This window comes from Anomalospiza imberbis, chromosome 27, assembly GCF_031753505.1.
Source record: "Anomalospiza imberbis isolate Cuckoo-Finch-1a 21T00152 chromosome 27, ASM3175350v1, whole genome shotgun sequence".
Taxonomy (NCBI): domain Eukaryota; kingdom Metazoa; phylum Chordata; class Aves; order Passeriformes; family Viduidae; genus Anomalospiza; species Anomalospiza imberbis.
The window spans coordinates 5,809,867-5,823,327 of NC_089707.1; the positions used below are offsets into that span (position 1 = coordinate 5,809,867).

Here is a 13,461-nt window from a genome sequence, read left to right on the forward strand (position 1 = left end):
ACCAACCCAGAGATGATTGGAGAATCATGGAGTCACAGAGTGGTTTGAAAGGGACCCTAAAGCTCACCTCATTCCACCCCCTGTCATGGGCAGGGACACGTTCCATAGACCAGGTTGCTCCATGCTCAATCCAACCTGGGCTTGGACACTTCCAGACAGGACACAAGGTGAGCAGCACCCCTGGGAGCACAGTGTCACTGCCCTGTGAGCAGGAGCAAGGCGGGGGGAAAACCCAAAGGACCCCATAAATCCATGAGCTCACCACAGCAGCCTCATCCCAGGGGCTCGGCAGCCCGTGCACACAGCAGGGAGGGATGGGTGGGCTGGAATGCTTTATTCCAGTGGTTCCAGGTACAAGGGAGGGGATGCTGCAATGACAAGAAAACCGTGGATCGATGCAGGGCTAGTGGCTGTTTAAAGACAGATCGGCAGTTCCAGGAGGGCATAACACGAGCTGCTCCTTGGGGAGTTCAGACAACAACGTGCTCAAGTGCTGTTTATTGACTCCCTTCACAGGCCCCTCTGCAGCACTCGCAGGGCTGCAGGTCCCATCCCAGGCACAGAACAAAACCACCAGAGCTGATCTCACCCCGCTCCCATGGATCCCATCAACCCTGCAGATGGCCGAGTCAGTTTGGGCAGGCTGGTATCAGCAGCAGAGCATCCCAGAAAGCCTCCAAGGTAACAGAGGGACTATGTAAACTTTGGAAAATTGGCTTTGGATTAATTCAGAGCAGACTGTTGTAGTCAGTCATGATGCACACACGTGGTGACTGTTACAGGTCGTGGTCCATTGGCTCCTTTTGGTGGGATGAGCAGGAATCCTGAAGACCAACAGGCACATGGAACCTCCAGCAACACCCTGATTCATTCAGGAGAAGGAAAAGAGCAGCAGTGGCTGGTGAGGCCTCAGCCTGCCCAGGACCAGGCACGGGCAGGTCCGTTTGCATTCCCGTCTTTAGCCTGAAAAACTACAACTGGAAAGCTACTGGAAGATCCAACTGAGGCAGAGAGACCTAAAACGAGGGTATCAAACACACGTGGAGGAACTGAAAGAGTAATGGAAGGAACCCCTGAACTGCTCCTTTGTGGAAATGTCACGTGAGGTGTTCAAAGCTGCTGTTATTTGCAGGATCCACCCCGAAACCCCCTGCCCTGGCCTGGCACTGCTCACACTGCAGGAAGTGCCAGATCCAGCTGATTCTTCCCAGAGAAATGGCATCATGCTGAGCACCCCAAGGAACAACTTTCCAGAGGGAATAAAAGAGCCAGGGAGTTACCAGCACATGCAGCCCTGCAGGATCAAGAAAGATCCCTGACCATGGATCACAGAGCTCTGATCATCCCCAGGGAAGCTGCAGCCGAGTGGAGCCATCCCAGGATTCCCACATGGAACCTCTGCCTGCTCCCACCTGCAGCAGCTACCAGCAGGGAACACCCAAAATAGGTGTGCAACGATCCAAACGACAGGAAAACAGGGCACATGCAAGCACTGTGTGCACGTGGCAACGTTATTAAAAAAAAAAAAAAAAAAAATATATATATGTATGTATTTTAAAATCCTTTGTGCACATGCGAGACAGAGCTGCCACGGGGGTGGGATTTCTCCAGGAAACCTCATCTGTCCTCAACAGACAAACGTGGCCGCTTGCACAGGATCACAGCACTCCCTCAGCTGCCTCGGGACACCCTGCAGCATCTGCCAGCCCCCAGCCTCCCCCTGATCAGCACATCCCCGTCCCTTCTCCAAGAGTCATCGGTGCCCCTGATCCACAGGGGATTTGCAAGCCAAAGGAAAGGAGCCAAAGACATTCTAAATATTCACCCTAAAGGTGCCACAGGGACCCTCCCTGCCCGCAGGGCAAATCCCTCCGTTCTCCTAACAAAGGCACTACCAGCTTGGGGGGCAGTGGGATTTCAGGATGTGCTGCCAGTTTCCAAGGAAAGGCCACAGACAGAAGCACTTGGCGAGCAGTTTTCACTGACTTAGCAGCAGATCCACCCACCAACCACCTCCTGACACATTCACCCTTGGTCCTACACAATCAGATCCCAAATATCCACATAACAATGGGCTGCAGGAAAGATGCCGGCTGAGTACCAGCCAAGGGAATGAAACTCCAGGGTCATCCAGGGCTGCCCTGAATCACAGCCAGGAGGGGTTGGGGTCGCCCTTTTCCAGTCATCAACTGCTCCAAGACACTCCCTGGCTCACATCTGGCTCTTCCTCTGGTATCGCAAAATCCAGAGCTTGGCAGACGTCACACCTGCCCCTGGTGAACTCACAGCTGGGGCTGGGGCAGAGTCTAGGCATTCCCAGCCCTTTTGGTAGCTCTTTTGGAGGAATATTCCTTTGGGTTGTGGCCCCTTTCATTTGCTAACACGTCTGTAAACCCGTGAACGACCTGGATTATCCCAGTAATTGCCAATCCTGCAAAATTTAACTCGTTTAACTCGTTCCCAAAGCTGCTCTGTCTGAACTATCACCCTCCCACCCCCTTGTGTAACAGAGCTCTCGCAGCTCCTCCCAGAAGCTGATTACAGAGACACTTCCCAAAGAAGTAACCTGATATTGCATGAAGGAAAAAGGATCAGCCTGGAGAAGGAATCTGATGCTTCCAGGGCAAGGAGAGGGATATGAGGCACAGGGGCAGCTTTGGAGCTCAGATCTCAGGTGCTGAAAATCATCCAGAAGCATGTGCTTTACCTCAGCCTTTCCCCGTGCAGTGAACAGTTCCCATCCTTCCCCAGAAATGTCCTCAAGAATGCACGTGAAGAAAACAGGTTTGGTCCCCTCTCCCCTGCCCCAGCTATGGAAGGGCTCAAACTGTTAGTTAAGTCACTGTAAGCAGATATAAAATTTGAGTACTGGAGATTCCACTGGGATTGGACCCTCCATCATTCCGGGCAGCCAGTGCCACTGGTCCCGAGTCATCTGGAAAAAAAAGGAGACACCCAAAGTCAGGGGGAGCTGAGGTGACATTCCTCCTCAGCTTAAAACAACCTCCCCAGAAATCAGACTGGGATGTGAACACAATCCTGCTGGGAAAGCAGGAGTGGATATCCCTGTGAGACTGGGAGTTTGAACTGTCACGAGACCTGGAAGCAACTCCCAAAATGAAAAAAGAAAACCAAAACAAACCAGGAATTTTGCTGGGAAAACAGGGACTGGGAGTTTGAACTGTGATATGAGTTGGAAGCAATTCCTAAACTGAAGGAAAAAAGCCCAGGAATTTCTGTTTCCCTGTCTAACACAGGGAGGCCCAGACTGGGCACAGGGGCTGCCTCTCCCAACAGCTCTGTGACCCCACAGCAGTGTCCAAATAACCCTGTCAGTGAGACTTTCCCGGGCCAGAAAATGAGGAAAAGTGAGATAAATCCGTGTGCCAACACAGAGACCACACACAGGCGTTTTAATTTATGCAGATCTGTTTGTAGGAGCTGTGCCAGGGCTCCCACAGCTTTGGGAAAGGAGCCTCAGCCCCTTGTGAGGAAAAGAGCAACACAAAAAACACACAAAATGTTCCCTCACCGCCTCAGGTTCCGGCTTTCAAACACGGTGTCCTCGTCACTGTCGAGGGAGCCCAGCTCGATGGTCTCGTCCTGGCTCGACAGCAGCCCGTACTTCTTCCTCTGGGGCTTCTTCAACCTGAAATGAGTTTTGGGCTCGTTTCTGGGGCCCTCGGACCTGGGGCTGAGGGACAGGGAGAGCACAGTGAGTGAGCCGCAGTCCCCACCCAGCGGGTGGTTTAGCGGAGATGGTTTAGCGCTAATTACCTCGGGTAATTAACAGTGTTAGGGATTTACAGCAACGTTTTGGACTCGCTGCCAAAAAGATGCGTGGGGAAGCAGAGCCGCGGCTGGCAGAGGGAGGGAGGGAGGGAGGGGGATTCAGGGAAAATCGGCACAAACCCAGGGATTAGGAGCGGGATTGGGGCAGGCAAGGGACAGGGGACACCGTGACCGGCTTCGGGGGGACCCAGAGCAAGACCGGGACGGGCAGGGGCACAGCCGTGGGGGACAGGGACCGCGACAACCGGGACAAGCAAGGACACTGCCGCAAGCAAGGGGGACTGGGTCCAGGACCGGGACAGTCAGGGTGACATCCCCGACCAGGGGGAACCAGGAATGGCAGGGCAGATCCCCGGGCCAGAGAACCCTGGAGCCGGGACCAGCAGGGACACAGCCCGGGACAGCGGGAACAGGAACTAGGACCAGCGGGGACACAGCCCGGGACAGCGGGAACAGGAACTAGGACCAGCAGGGACACAGCCCGGGACAGCGGGAACAGGAACTAGGACCAGCGGGGACACAGCCCCGGGTCAGGGGACACGACCAGGAGCGGGACCAGCAGAACACGGATTCAGCCCCGGTCGGGTGCCCGTGCCCGCCTTGCACTCACCGGAACGCCCGCAGCATGAAGTAGAGCGCGGCCAGCGCCGACAGAGCGCTCAGCACATAAACCGCGCGCCTCAGCACCGGCAGCCCCGACCCCACCGACAGCCTCGGCCCGGGCTCGTGCTCCGACACCGACTGCGTCTCGTTCCCTGTGGCCGCCCGCGGCGGCTCCGTGCTGTTCCCCGGGCTGGGGGCGGCGGCGCGGCCGAGGTGCGGGACGAGGAGGAAGAGGAGGAGGAGGAGGAGGAGGAGGAGGCGGCGCGGCATGGCCGGGCCGGGGCAGCGGAGCGGGAGCGGCGGCCGCAGGAAGGCGGCGGGACGGTGCGCGCGGCGCAGGCCCCGCCCGGGCCCCGCGGAACCGCTCGCGGGTTCCGGGGCTGCGCCGTTCCGCGCCGGGCTCGGGGGCCGCCGCGGGGCTGCGGCGTTTTGCCCTCAGCGGGGCTGCCGTGCCCTCGCTGGCTGCGCGCTCCTCGGCGGGGCCGCCATCTCTCCCTCACGGCGACACCCCGTCCGCCACAGACGCCATTTTCCGCTCAGGGTCATCCGTCCTCCCTCAGCGCTGCCCTCTGAGGACTCTCACTCCTCCCGCAGAGCCGCCACTTCCCCCTCAGGGCTGTCCTTCCTCCCTCAAGGCCACCATTTCCCCGAGGGTCCTCGTTTCTGCCCCAGTGTCGCCATCTCCCCCTCAGGGCTGTCCTTCCTCCCTCAAGGCCACCATTTCCCCGAGGGTCCTCGTTTCTGCCCCAGTGTCGCCATCTCCCCCTCAGGGCTGTCCTTCCTCCCTCAAGGCCACCATTCCCCGAGGGTCCTCGTTTCTGCCCCAGTGTCACCATCTCCCCCTCAGGGCTGTCCTTCCTCCCTCAAGACCACCATTTCCCCGAGGGTCCTCGTTTCTGCCCCAGTGCCGCCACTTCCCCCTCAGGGCTGTCCTTCCTCCCTCAAGACCACCATTCCCCGAGGGTCGTCGTTTCTGCCCCAGTGTCGCCACTTCGCCCTCACAGCAGGGCCTTCTCCCCCAGAGCCGCCATTCCCCCTCAGGGTTCTCCTTCTCCCTTCAGGGCGGCCACTGCCGTCCCATGGCGAACACAGCTGGAAACAGGAGCTTTGGAGCATTTCAAGAATTTCTATCCCCCACCTTTCCCCTCTGCGGACACTTCTGGCTGGCCAGGCCTCAGTCTTGCCCTTCAGCCCTGCTCCACTTCCCCACTTTTCCTCTGGGAATGGCTCCAGCTGCCTGGACGCACAGGCTTACTTTAAAAAAAGGGCATTTTGGCTAAAACTGGGTCACCCAAGCTCGCGTCAGACCCACGGCACCCAGACACCTTCCCGTGACGCCACTGGGTGCCACATCCAGCCCAGCGACTCCCTCACCCGCGCCAGCAAGACATCATTAACGCAATGCCATCATTAGCAGTGCCAAAAATAACAGCACCTTCAACCAGGCTATTTTTGCACCTGTTCATTATTTCTGCCTGCCTCTAAGCATCCTATTTAGGAAGGTCTTACAACGCATTATTTGTAAGTATTTTCAGCCTGAATTCATTTAAGCCTCACCTGACTGCATTTTTATCAGCAAAGACTTCACACACTCCTCGTGCTTCATTATATTTAATATCCTCCTGCATTAACATGCAAAAATAATCCTCACTGGTGAATTGCTCAATACAACCCCCAGAAGTGTGTCATGGCTGATTGCTTTTTTAAATGCTGCTCTCTTAGATAATTTGAAAAAGGCTAAAGGAGGAAAAGTAGGTTTTGTTAAGTGAGCTCAATAATCCCCTCCTGCAGGCAGCAACTGTATCAGTGGAATTGGGCCGCAAGTCCTCGGGGCTCCTGAATGAGCCCATCACCAAATTCTTGAGTTTATCAGTTTAAAAAAATGGGGAGAAAAGGGCAGGATGAAGCAATCAACTCTTCTCTAACATGAAAAAAAAGGGCAGGAGCAGCTGAGATCATCAAAAACTCTCACTGCAGTCACCCTGCAATCTCCTACCAGAACCACACTCAAGAGTGTCAGCCTCTCCCAGCATTATATTAATCCTCCTCATTGCTGAGCTGCCACATTTCTGGGATTTAACCTGCAACAAGACCACATCTTCCATGAGGATCACACATCAATCTGCTTGGAGCAGAGTGTGTCCACCTCCAAGCACCAGAGCAATGGTTAGCTCTGTGCTCTGAACTGGGCTGTGCACCAGACAAATACTTTTGCCAAAAACATTGTTTCCCACAAAAGGTACCACAGTGATTTGTTTTTCCCACATTTCAGCGTTTTATTCTGTCTTGATTGATTTGGTTCATGTAAAAATGAGCAACACCGCTGCTCTGAGCTCTTCATCTCCCCACTCCAGTGTCTGTCCTTCTGTCTTCTCTGACGTGTCTCAGTGCTGAAACGAAATGGAGACAAGAGGATTGGAAGGTGGATAAAGATACAGGAAAGGAACAGGGTCACTGCACCACTTAGAGCTCAGGGCTACTGAACAGGGACACAGCTAAAGGAAAAAGCCATGAAAGGGATGTTACCTGGTTGGCAATCTTGCTGCAGCATCCCTGGAACGCAGCTCTGGTCGCTCAGGATCCGCTGGGCCTCCGAGGCGTGTGCCGGGTCCCTTCAGCCTGCTAAAGCAGAGAGGCATTAACAAGGGCCCGGGACAGAGGCTGCTCTCGCCCCCAGCCTCCCCACACAGCTCACAGCGCACGAGGGTCTCACAAGCCATCGCTGAACCCATCACACCACAAAGCACAGTCTGGGAAATCTGTCCCGGGCCGGCTGCTGCCCGTGCTCAGCCAGCCCATGGATTGGATCCCCTAAGCAGAGAGTTAACACTTGGACATGGCTGCTTAGGAAGTGTGGGCCATGGGAAAAAGTTAATGGCAACAAGTAGGATGGCAAAGAAAGCTACAATTAAAGTGAGCAACTTAATGAAGTCTAGAAGAGTCTCAATAGATGAACACATATCGAGTCAGGGAGTTCGTTCCAATCTTGCTTCCGTACCTACAGCAAGACACGGCTGCATGCCCAACTCTGATCTGTGGAACTCAAGGTGTGCCACAAGCCAAAGGTTGCATACGGCATGGGTTAACGTTTTTCCAGCAGCTGACCAAAATTGTCAAAAGGAATATTTCACAGGTACATTAGACTTTCAAATGAGCTCTCAACAAGAGGAAGGATGCGGACATGAGCAAAAGGAGTTACCTCGAATTACAGGACTATTTCCACATATGAACTAGCCAAGAGAGCAGCTCTCGTCTCAGAGGTTTCTGTTGGAGGCACAACACTTCTTTTCTCCAAGGACACTGCAGTTTCCATTTGCTAGCAAAGAATTCTTAGAACTTGTAAGCAACGACACAGCTAAGCTAAGCCCGGCATTCCCCTACATCGCACACGCGCTCGGCACGCAGGGAACAGCCCAGGGACTACAGCACTTGGCTCTTCTCTACAGCTTCCCAGTGTAGGCTACAGCAGCTTTGGAGGAAACATCCATTATCCTTCCTAACGCTCCAACTGCACTTCGCTCCTAGCACACCCTCAGGTTTGTACTTCCAGCCTCTACAGACAAGTTTTGACTACTTTATGTGAAATTTCTTGGCCAATTCAGATGTCAAGACCGATTTTAGGATTTAAATTCCAGCGCCCGGGCAATCGCCCGGCCAGCTCTGCCACTGTCCCTAATCTCCTCCTCTCGCTCCCAAGACTGTTCTTCGTCTCCAAGGGTTGTGTTGTGCAATGAAATGTAAATGTCAGGAGCAGAGTTCATTTCAGACGGTCCTTTAATAGGCTTCGTAAAGCCAAAGAAAACTGTATACAGGAATCCTTTACCACTTCAAATACAACAGCAATGGAATATGCATATTTCTTCCAGTAAAAAAGGACAATATAAATAAACATTTTCAAGAACCTCTTTATGGTAAGTTTGCAAGTCTAGTTCTGGGTCATTTACATCATTACAACAGTAAAAATACCGTTATGCGGGTTGAACATACAAGCACGTTTCTCTTTAGATATATCAAGGTGGTTTGCCTTCCAACGGAACCCAAGCTGCATTCCTACCTTGCTACACTAAAGGAATGTTACAAAAGACGAAGGTAATGCACTTAAAAAAAAAAAAAGAAGAAGAAAAAAAAGTCCACAGCTTGTTCAGCTTCCAGTGAACATCAGTACAAGGTCCTTGCTAGCTCAAAAGAAACTGAATTGGGGCCCCAACTTAAAAAAAAAAAACCAACCAAAAACGAACACCTTGGCTCATTCATGGAGAATAAAATAAAATCTGAAGTGCTTTCAAAAAAGATTAAAACCACTTGAAAGCAGAGCTTTCTCCGAGACTGTCTAATCAGACAGTCTCGTTTCAGAAGCTGCCAGGCTGTGTATGACAAGATCAGAACTGATAATACTACAAAAGTGAAAATACAAGTAGATGTACTACACAATAACCATTTCAGCGAAGCTCCAAAAATCTTTATAAATACAGCCATTGGAAGGACGATCTTGAGTCAGGAAGGATTTTTACTCGTTGTGTGTAGCTGAGGACAAGAAGCAGGCACAATTGTAAAGGCACTGAAGCAAAGACAAGTTCCAGCATTTTACTCCCTTTGCATTATTCCGAGGCTACGGCTACTTGGCTACTGAGATCCCCCACCCGCGGGTCAGTGCGTTAGGGCAGCCGAGTTTGGGCTCCAGGAACACCTTTTTTTAACACTTGCTTTGCCTTAGATCCGAGCACCTCCTGCACATGCATTAAATTAGAATCTCCCGGCACCACCACGTCCACAGCCTGAGCCTGCCCCAGCTCCAGGCTCAGGCTCAGCAGGTTCAGAGCTCCTACAGCACACGGACTCAGCGCTCCCGCTCGAAGCAGGACTTACCGTAACTGTCGTAGCTGTCTCTGTAGGAGCCTCCCGAGTTCCTCTCTCCATAGCCACCTTGACTCCTGCAGGACAAACAGCACCTGATTTACAGCTGCTCAACTCCTTCTCTGCTGGGCTGAGCTCCACCACAGCTTGCCCACGACCCACGGTGCTGGCAGAGCCCTTACCTGCTATTATAGTAGTCTCTGGAGCCGTTATAGCCTCCGCTTCTGGAATCGAATCTGCTGCCGCCATAGCCTCTGTCTCCACCTCCTTGGAAATACATGGAAACGAGTGTTTTTAACCATTCTGACAAGTGACATCTCCCATCCAGACGTTATGGCAGACCCCCACGCACTCACCTCTGGAGAAGCCACGGCCCCGGCCTCGGCCCCCGCGGAAGAAACCCCGGCCCCCCGTGGACCCCCCTCTGTAGCCACGGGATCTGTTCTCGGAGGATTTCCCAGCCTGGTCGACTCGGATCTGACGCCCATCTACAGACTAAAACACAACCACAGTTAGCCAAACTGAAATATTTCAATAGCAAGCACATGTAGAACGAGTTGCATGCCTACACAGCTGGCCAGGACTCGCTGCTCCTCATGAGATAAACGTCTACTTCATGCCACAATTAAACCAGGTAGGCAAAAAACCTGATATATTAACTGTATTCACAGGAACGCCTACAAAGTCATATCTCAGTCATCCAGGTCCCATAATGGAAGTTTATCAATTTGTATCCCTAGTGTGCATATAAATATATGTATGTTCTTTTACTTATTAATTCATATAGCCATATATTCTTACATCCATATTATCTCATGCAAGACACTGGCATTTATCTGGTTTTCCACACAGCCTGAACAGCAGCACACCCCTGATTCTCCTCCTCCATTAAGGGAAATAAAGAATCAACTTTAGAGCCTCCTCACCTTTCCATTCATGGCCATCATTGCATCTTTTGCATCATCGATATTTTCAAAAGTAACAAAGCCAAAACCTCTGGATCTCTGAGTCTCTCTGTCTTTCACCACCACGACTGTGAGAAGGAGATATAGGAAATAAAAACCCATCAGCACCAGGGAAACGTAACAGACTAAGGGGAACAATCCCATCGTGGCTCTGCAGTCTCACCTTCAGAAATCTGTCCGTATTTAGAGAAGACTTGCTCCAATGACTGCTCATTGGTGTCGAAACTGAGCCCGCCGACAAAGAGCTTTCCCTCATCTGATGCCATTCTGACCTGCCAAACCAACAGAACCGAGTCAGCGACTCAAAGAACCCACATAATCCCTGCGACGTCTCGAGCGTTGAATGCTTCTAACGCTACCTATGACACCACCGACGCGAGCTCAAACTCCCGGACGACTCACGCGGCCCCGAGCCCTCGCCTGACGTGCTCCTCCAGCCTTACAAGGGGTGTCCCTGGGCGGGCGGGAGCGGGGCCCGGCGGGAGCGGGGCCCGGCGGCAGCGGAGCAGCGCTGGGGCCGGGGCCCGGCGGCAGCGGAGCAGCGCTGGGGCCGGGCCCCGCCGGGCCCCGCCGAGCCCCGCCGCGCCCAGCGCGCATGCGCGCCCCGCCGCGCCCCCTGCCGGCCCTCGCGGGGCAGCGCCGCCCGCCGCCCCCTCCCTCCCGCCCGCCATTTTGCACGGCCGGGGCCCGTCGCCATTTTGTTTCCGCGCACGCCTTTCCCCCCGCCGCGGCCCCTTCCCCCACACGGCCCAGACCGGCCCGCTCCGCCGCGACCCCCGTGCCCGCAGAGGGCAGCGATCGGCGGGTCGGGAGCCGCGGCCCGGCCTCCCGCGGGACCCGGCCCTCTGTCCCTAGGACACGGCACCGCTCACCGCGGACCACCCGGCCCGGTGCGGTCGCGGAAACCCCGCGCGACTGCGCTCACCGATACCCGGGCGGCGCGAGGTCCACACAACACTTCAAAGCTTCAGCGAAATGTACGGCGAGCCTGGCGGGGCGGCGCCTTATAAACGCCCGCGCCTCATCCCGCCTATCTTATGAATATGCAGATGAACCCCGCTGCAAGGAGGGGCGCTACGTCACCAAAGCGCCGCCGCCGCCGCACCACCTGATTGGGCGGGATTTCATTAATATTAATGAACCACGGCGGGGGCGAAGGTAGGGGCGCGCAAACAAAACCACGCCCCCTCCGCCCGCGCGGGGGCGGGGCGCGACAGACGGCGCCCATTGGCTGCGCGCGCGGAGGCGGGCGGGAGCGCCCCTGTGAGAGGGAAGGAAGTGGAGGCCGCTGATTGGCCGGGGGGCGGGGCGGGGCGGGGCGGGGCGGCCGCGCCGGCCCCGTTTGGCGGCCCGCTCGCAGACAAAGGGCCGCCTCAGGGGCCGCCGCCATCTTGGGCGCCGGGCGCTGCCCCCGGCCGGGCTCCGGCGGCTCCTCCCGCGGCGGCCTCCCGGTCACCGCCCCGCTCAGGGAGCCCGTCCTGTGCCCGCCAACCCGCCGCCCTCTTCTGTGGCCCGTGGGGAACGATCCCTTCAGCTGCCTCCTTGCAGTGTTGTCCTGCACGCACTTGGGGGAGGATAGGGAGAAGTAGTCAAAGTTTTCTTCAGAAAGAAAGGTCGTTGCTCAGCCTGTTTTCCCAAAGATTGAAATCTTTAAAAGCCCGTCCTGAGGTTTGACGAAAGTGAGAATGCCTTCAGCAGTAAAAACTTTGCATTGAAAGAGAAAACTGGCAAAGCCAAAGTCGCGTCTCATCGAGAGGCTACACAGCTTTGAAAGGCCTCAAAACAAAAAACGTTCAGTGTTTCATACAATTACAATCTCACGTAGAAAAGTGTTTGGGAACATTGGAGAGGAAGAGGTGCACGTGAGGAAATAGATGGCAGAGGAGGAGATGCCCAGCGGGGAACAGCAGCGAGCAGGAAGCGGGAAGGAAACGTGGCAAGGACGGGGCCGCGCCGTCACCGTGTGCGTCCTGTGTGCAAGGACAGCGCGGGACGCGTCAGGGGTCACTCTGTGTCTGGGCCCCCTGTCCCAGCAACGACTGGACACCTTTGCTCTGCCTCCAGAAACTCCTTGTAATTCACCTTGCAGTTCGCAGCCACCGGCCTCCCTCCTTCGTCCTTCCCTCCCAGGATTTCCAGTCAGAGCCAGGCTGCACAGAAGAAAATCACTGGAGTACAGAAATCACCGATATTTGGTGACCGATTTCCAAACCAGGCCTGAGACTGAGGAAAAACAAACCACGGGGAAATGCAAAGAAACCTGCCCGTGATTGCTCTGTCGAGCAGTGATCACCCATTCCCTGTGTCCCAGAGCGTGGAAATCGGACTTTTCCTCCCTGATCTGTCGCGATCCCTTTGGGATCTGCAGGAAAAGGGCAGTTTGTACATAGGTAATACAGTAATTACAAAACCCAGGGGCACCACATCTGTGCTTTTTCTGAGCTCACAGGGCCACAGGGACAGAATGCAGCCACCAAAGTGCTCAAAAGCACACAAAAAAACCCCAATATTGATGACACATCAGGCCAATATTATTATTTTTGTACCATGAAAAAATTTACTCACTTTCCTAGGCCTGGAGGAGGAGCAGATGCGTCTGCTGTTACTGCAAATTGATTTTTACCCTTCAAGAGAGGAAAAGATCCCAGCCCTGCAATCACAGGCACAGCATTTTGATTAAATTAGAGACCCATTAACGTGAGCGTTTCTGGTCTGTGATGAGGGTGGATGAAGTGACCTTGATGCACAGAGCCATTTTCCAGCCTGAGATGCTGGACAGCCAACACTAACCCCGCTGCAAACCCTGAGGGACAAACACTGGGTTTCGCTGGGATTTGGCTCCACACAAAGCCAGGCAGGTCGGGTGTTGTGAAAACAGCACCAAGAACCTTTGCTGCTTTGGGGGAGTTTGAGTCCCAGCAGGATCAAGGGCTGCTGGCAGCAGAGGAGCTCCCGTGACAGGGAATGGCGAGCACAGCCCCGCTTGGTTGTGTCCCAAAAGTTTGGTTTCTGTCTCCCTGGGGATGTTGATGCCTTTGCTTCGACAGTGAGAGTCACCAGTGGCACAAGGCGAGAGCTGGGCCAAAGGGACACTGTGCTCCGGCCCCAGTGCTGCTGCTGCCGGGAGGGTTCAGTGCTCCAGGTCACTCCTGACTCAGGGCATCAGACGTGGCATCAGCTGTGCATTGGACAATCCTCGTGGATATTCCATGATCAGGCTGCACACAGGGGCCGCAGCTGCCCCATG

General features: G+C 54.6%; 2 protein-coding genes across 7 annotated transcripts; both read right to left on the reverse strand.

The window, feature by feature from the left end:
* Positions 1 to 469: 469 nt before the first annotated feature.
* On the reverse strand, positions 470 to 4,763 carry FAM174C (family with sequence similarity 174 member C). Of its 3 annotated transcripts, none has more exons than XM_068173855.1 (3): positions 4,403 to 4,763; positions 3,518 to 3,694; positions 470 to 2,935 (listed from the first exon to the last, which is right to left on the reverse strand). In XM_068173855.1, the coding sequence occupies exons 1-2, from the start codon at positions 4,663 to 4,665 to the stop codon at positions 3,529 to 3,531; spliced, it is 429 nt and encodes a 142-aa protein (XP_068029956.1). In that variant the 5' UTR covers positions 4,666 to 4,763; the 3' UTR covers positions 470 to 2,935; positions 3,518 to 3,528. The 3 variants fall into 3 exon arrangements, with proteins under 3 accessions (XP_068029956.1, XP_068029959.1, XP_068029957.1); XM_068173858.1 differs by having other exon boundaries at positions 3,518 to 3,649; positions 4,403 to 4,754; XM_068173856.1 differs by having other exon boundaries at positions 3,533 to 3,649; positions 4,403 to 4,753.
* A 1,883-nt stretch (positions 4,764 to 6,646) lies between these two features.
* On the reverse strand, positions 6,647 to 11,383 carry CIRBP (cold inducible RNA binding protein). Of its 4 annotated transcripts, none has more exons than XR_010993813.1 (8): positions 11,140 to 11,383; positions 10,378 to 10,486; positions 10,176 to 10,282; positions 9,606 to 9,744; positions 9,432 to 9,516; positions 9,262 to 9,326; positions 6,922 to 7,014; positions 6,647 to 6,785 (listed from the first exon to the last, which is right to left on the reverse strand). XR_010993813.1 is itself a non-coding variant. In XM_068173854.1 (7 exons), exons 2-7 carry the CDS (start codon positions 10,478 to 10,480, stop codon positions 8,903 to 8,905), a joined length of 516 nt encoding a protein of 171 aa, XP_068029955.1. In that variant the 5' UTR covers positions 10,481 to 10,486; positions 11,140 to 11,383; the 3' UTR covers positions 8,152 to 8,902. The 4 variants fall into 4 exon arrangements, 2 of the variants coding, with proteins under 2 accessions (XP_068029955.1, XP_068029954.1); XR_010993812.1 differs by having other exon boundaries at positions 6,922 to 7,017; XM_068173854.1 differs by lacking the exons at positions 6,647 to 6,785; positions 6,922 to 7,014 and adding an exon at positions 8,152 to 8,919.
* Between the last annotated feature and the right edge of the window lie 2,078 nt (positions 11,384 to 13,461).

What these genes read in the sequence shown, in the direction of transcription:
- FAM174C (XM_068173855.1), bottom strand. Translation starts at nt 4,665, where the DNA reads ATGCCGCGCCGCCTCCTCCTCCTCCTCCTCCTCCTCCTCTTCCTCCTC. An exon ending in TTCATGCTGCGGGCGTTCCG is followed by an intron (nt 3,695 to 4,402) that starts GTGAGTGCAAGG and finishes CCTGTCCCTCAG; the next exon opens with CCCCAGGTCCGAGGGCCCCA.
- CIRBP (XM_068173853.1), bottom strand. Translation starts at nt 10,480, where the DNA reads ATGGCATCAGATGAGGGAAAGCTCTTTGTCGGCGGGCTCAGTTTCGAC. An exon ending in ATACGGACAGATTTCTGAAG is followed by an intron (nt 10,283 to 10,377) that starts GTGAGACTGCAG and finishes TCCTTCTCACAG; the next exon opens with TCGTGGTGGTGAAAGACAGA. An exon ending in TGATGGCCATGAATGGAAAG is followed by an intron (nt 9,745 to 10,175) that starts GTGAGGAGGCTC and finishes GTTGTGTTTTAG; the next exon opens with TCTGTAGATGGGCGTCAGAT.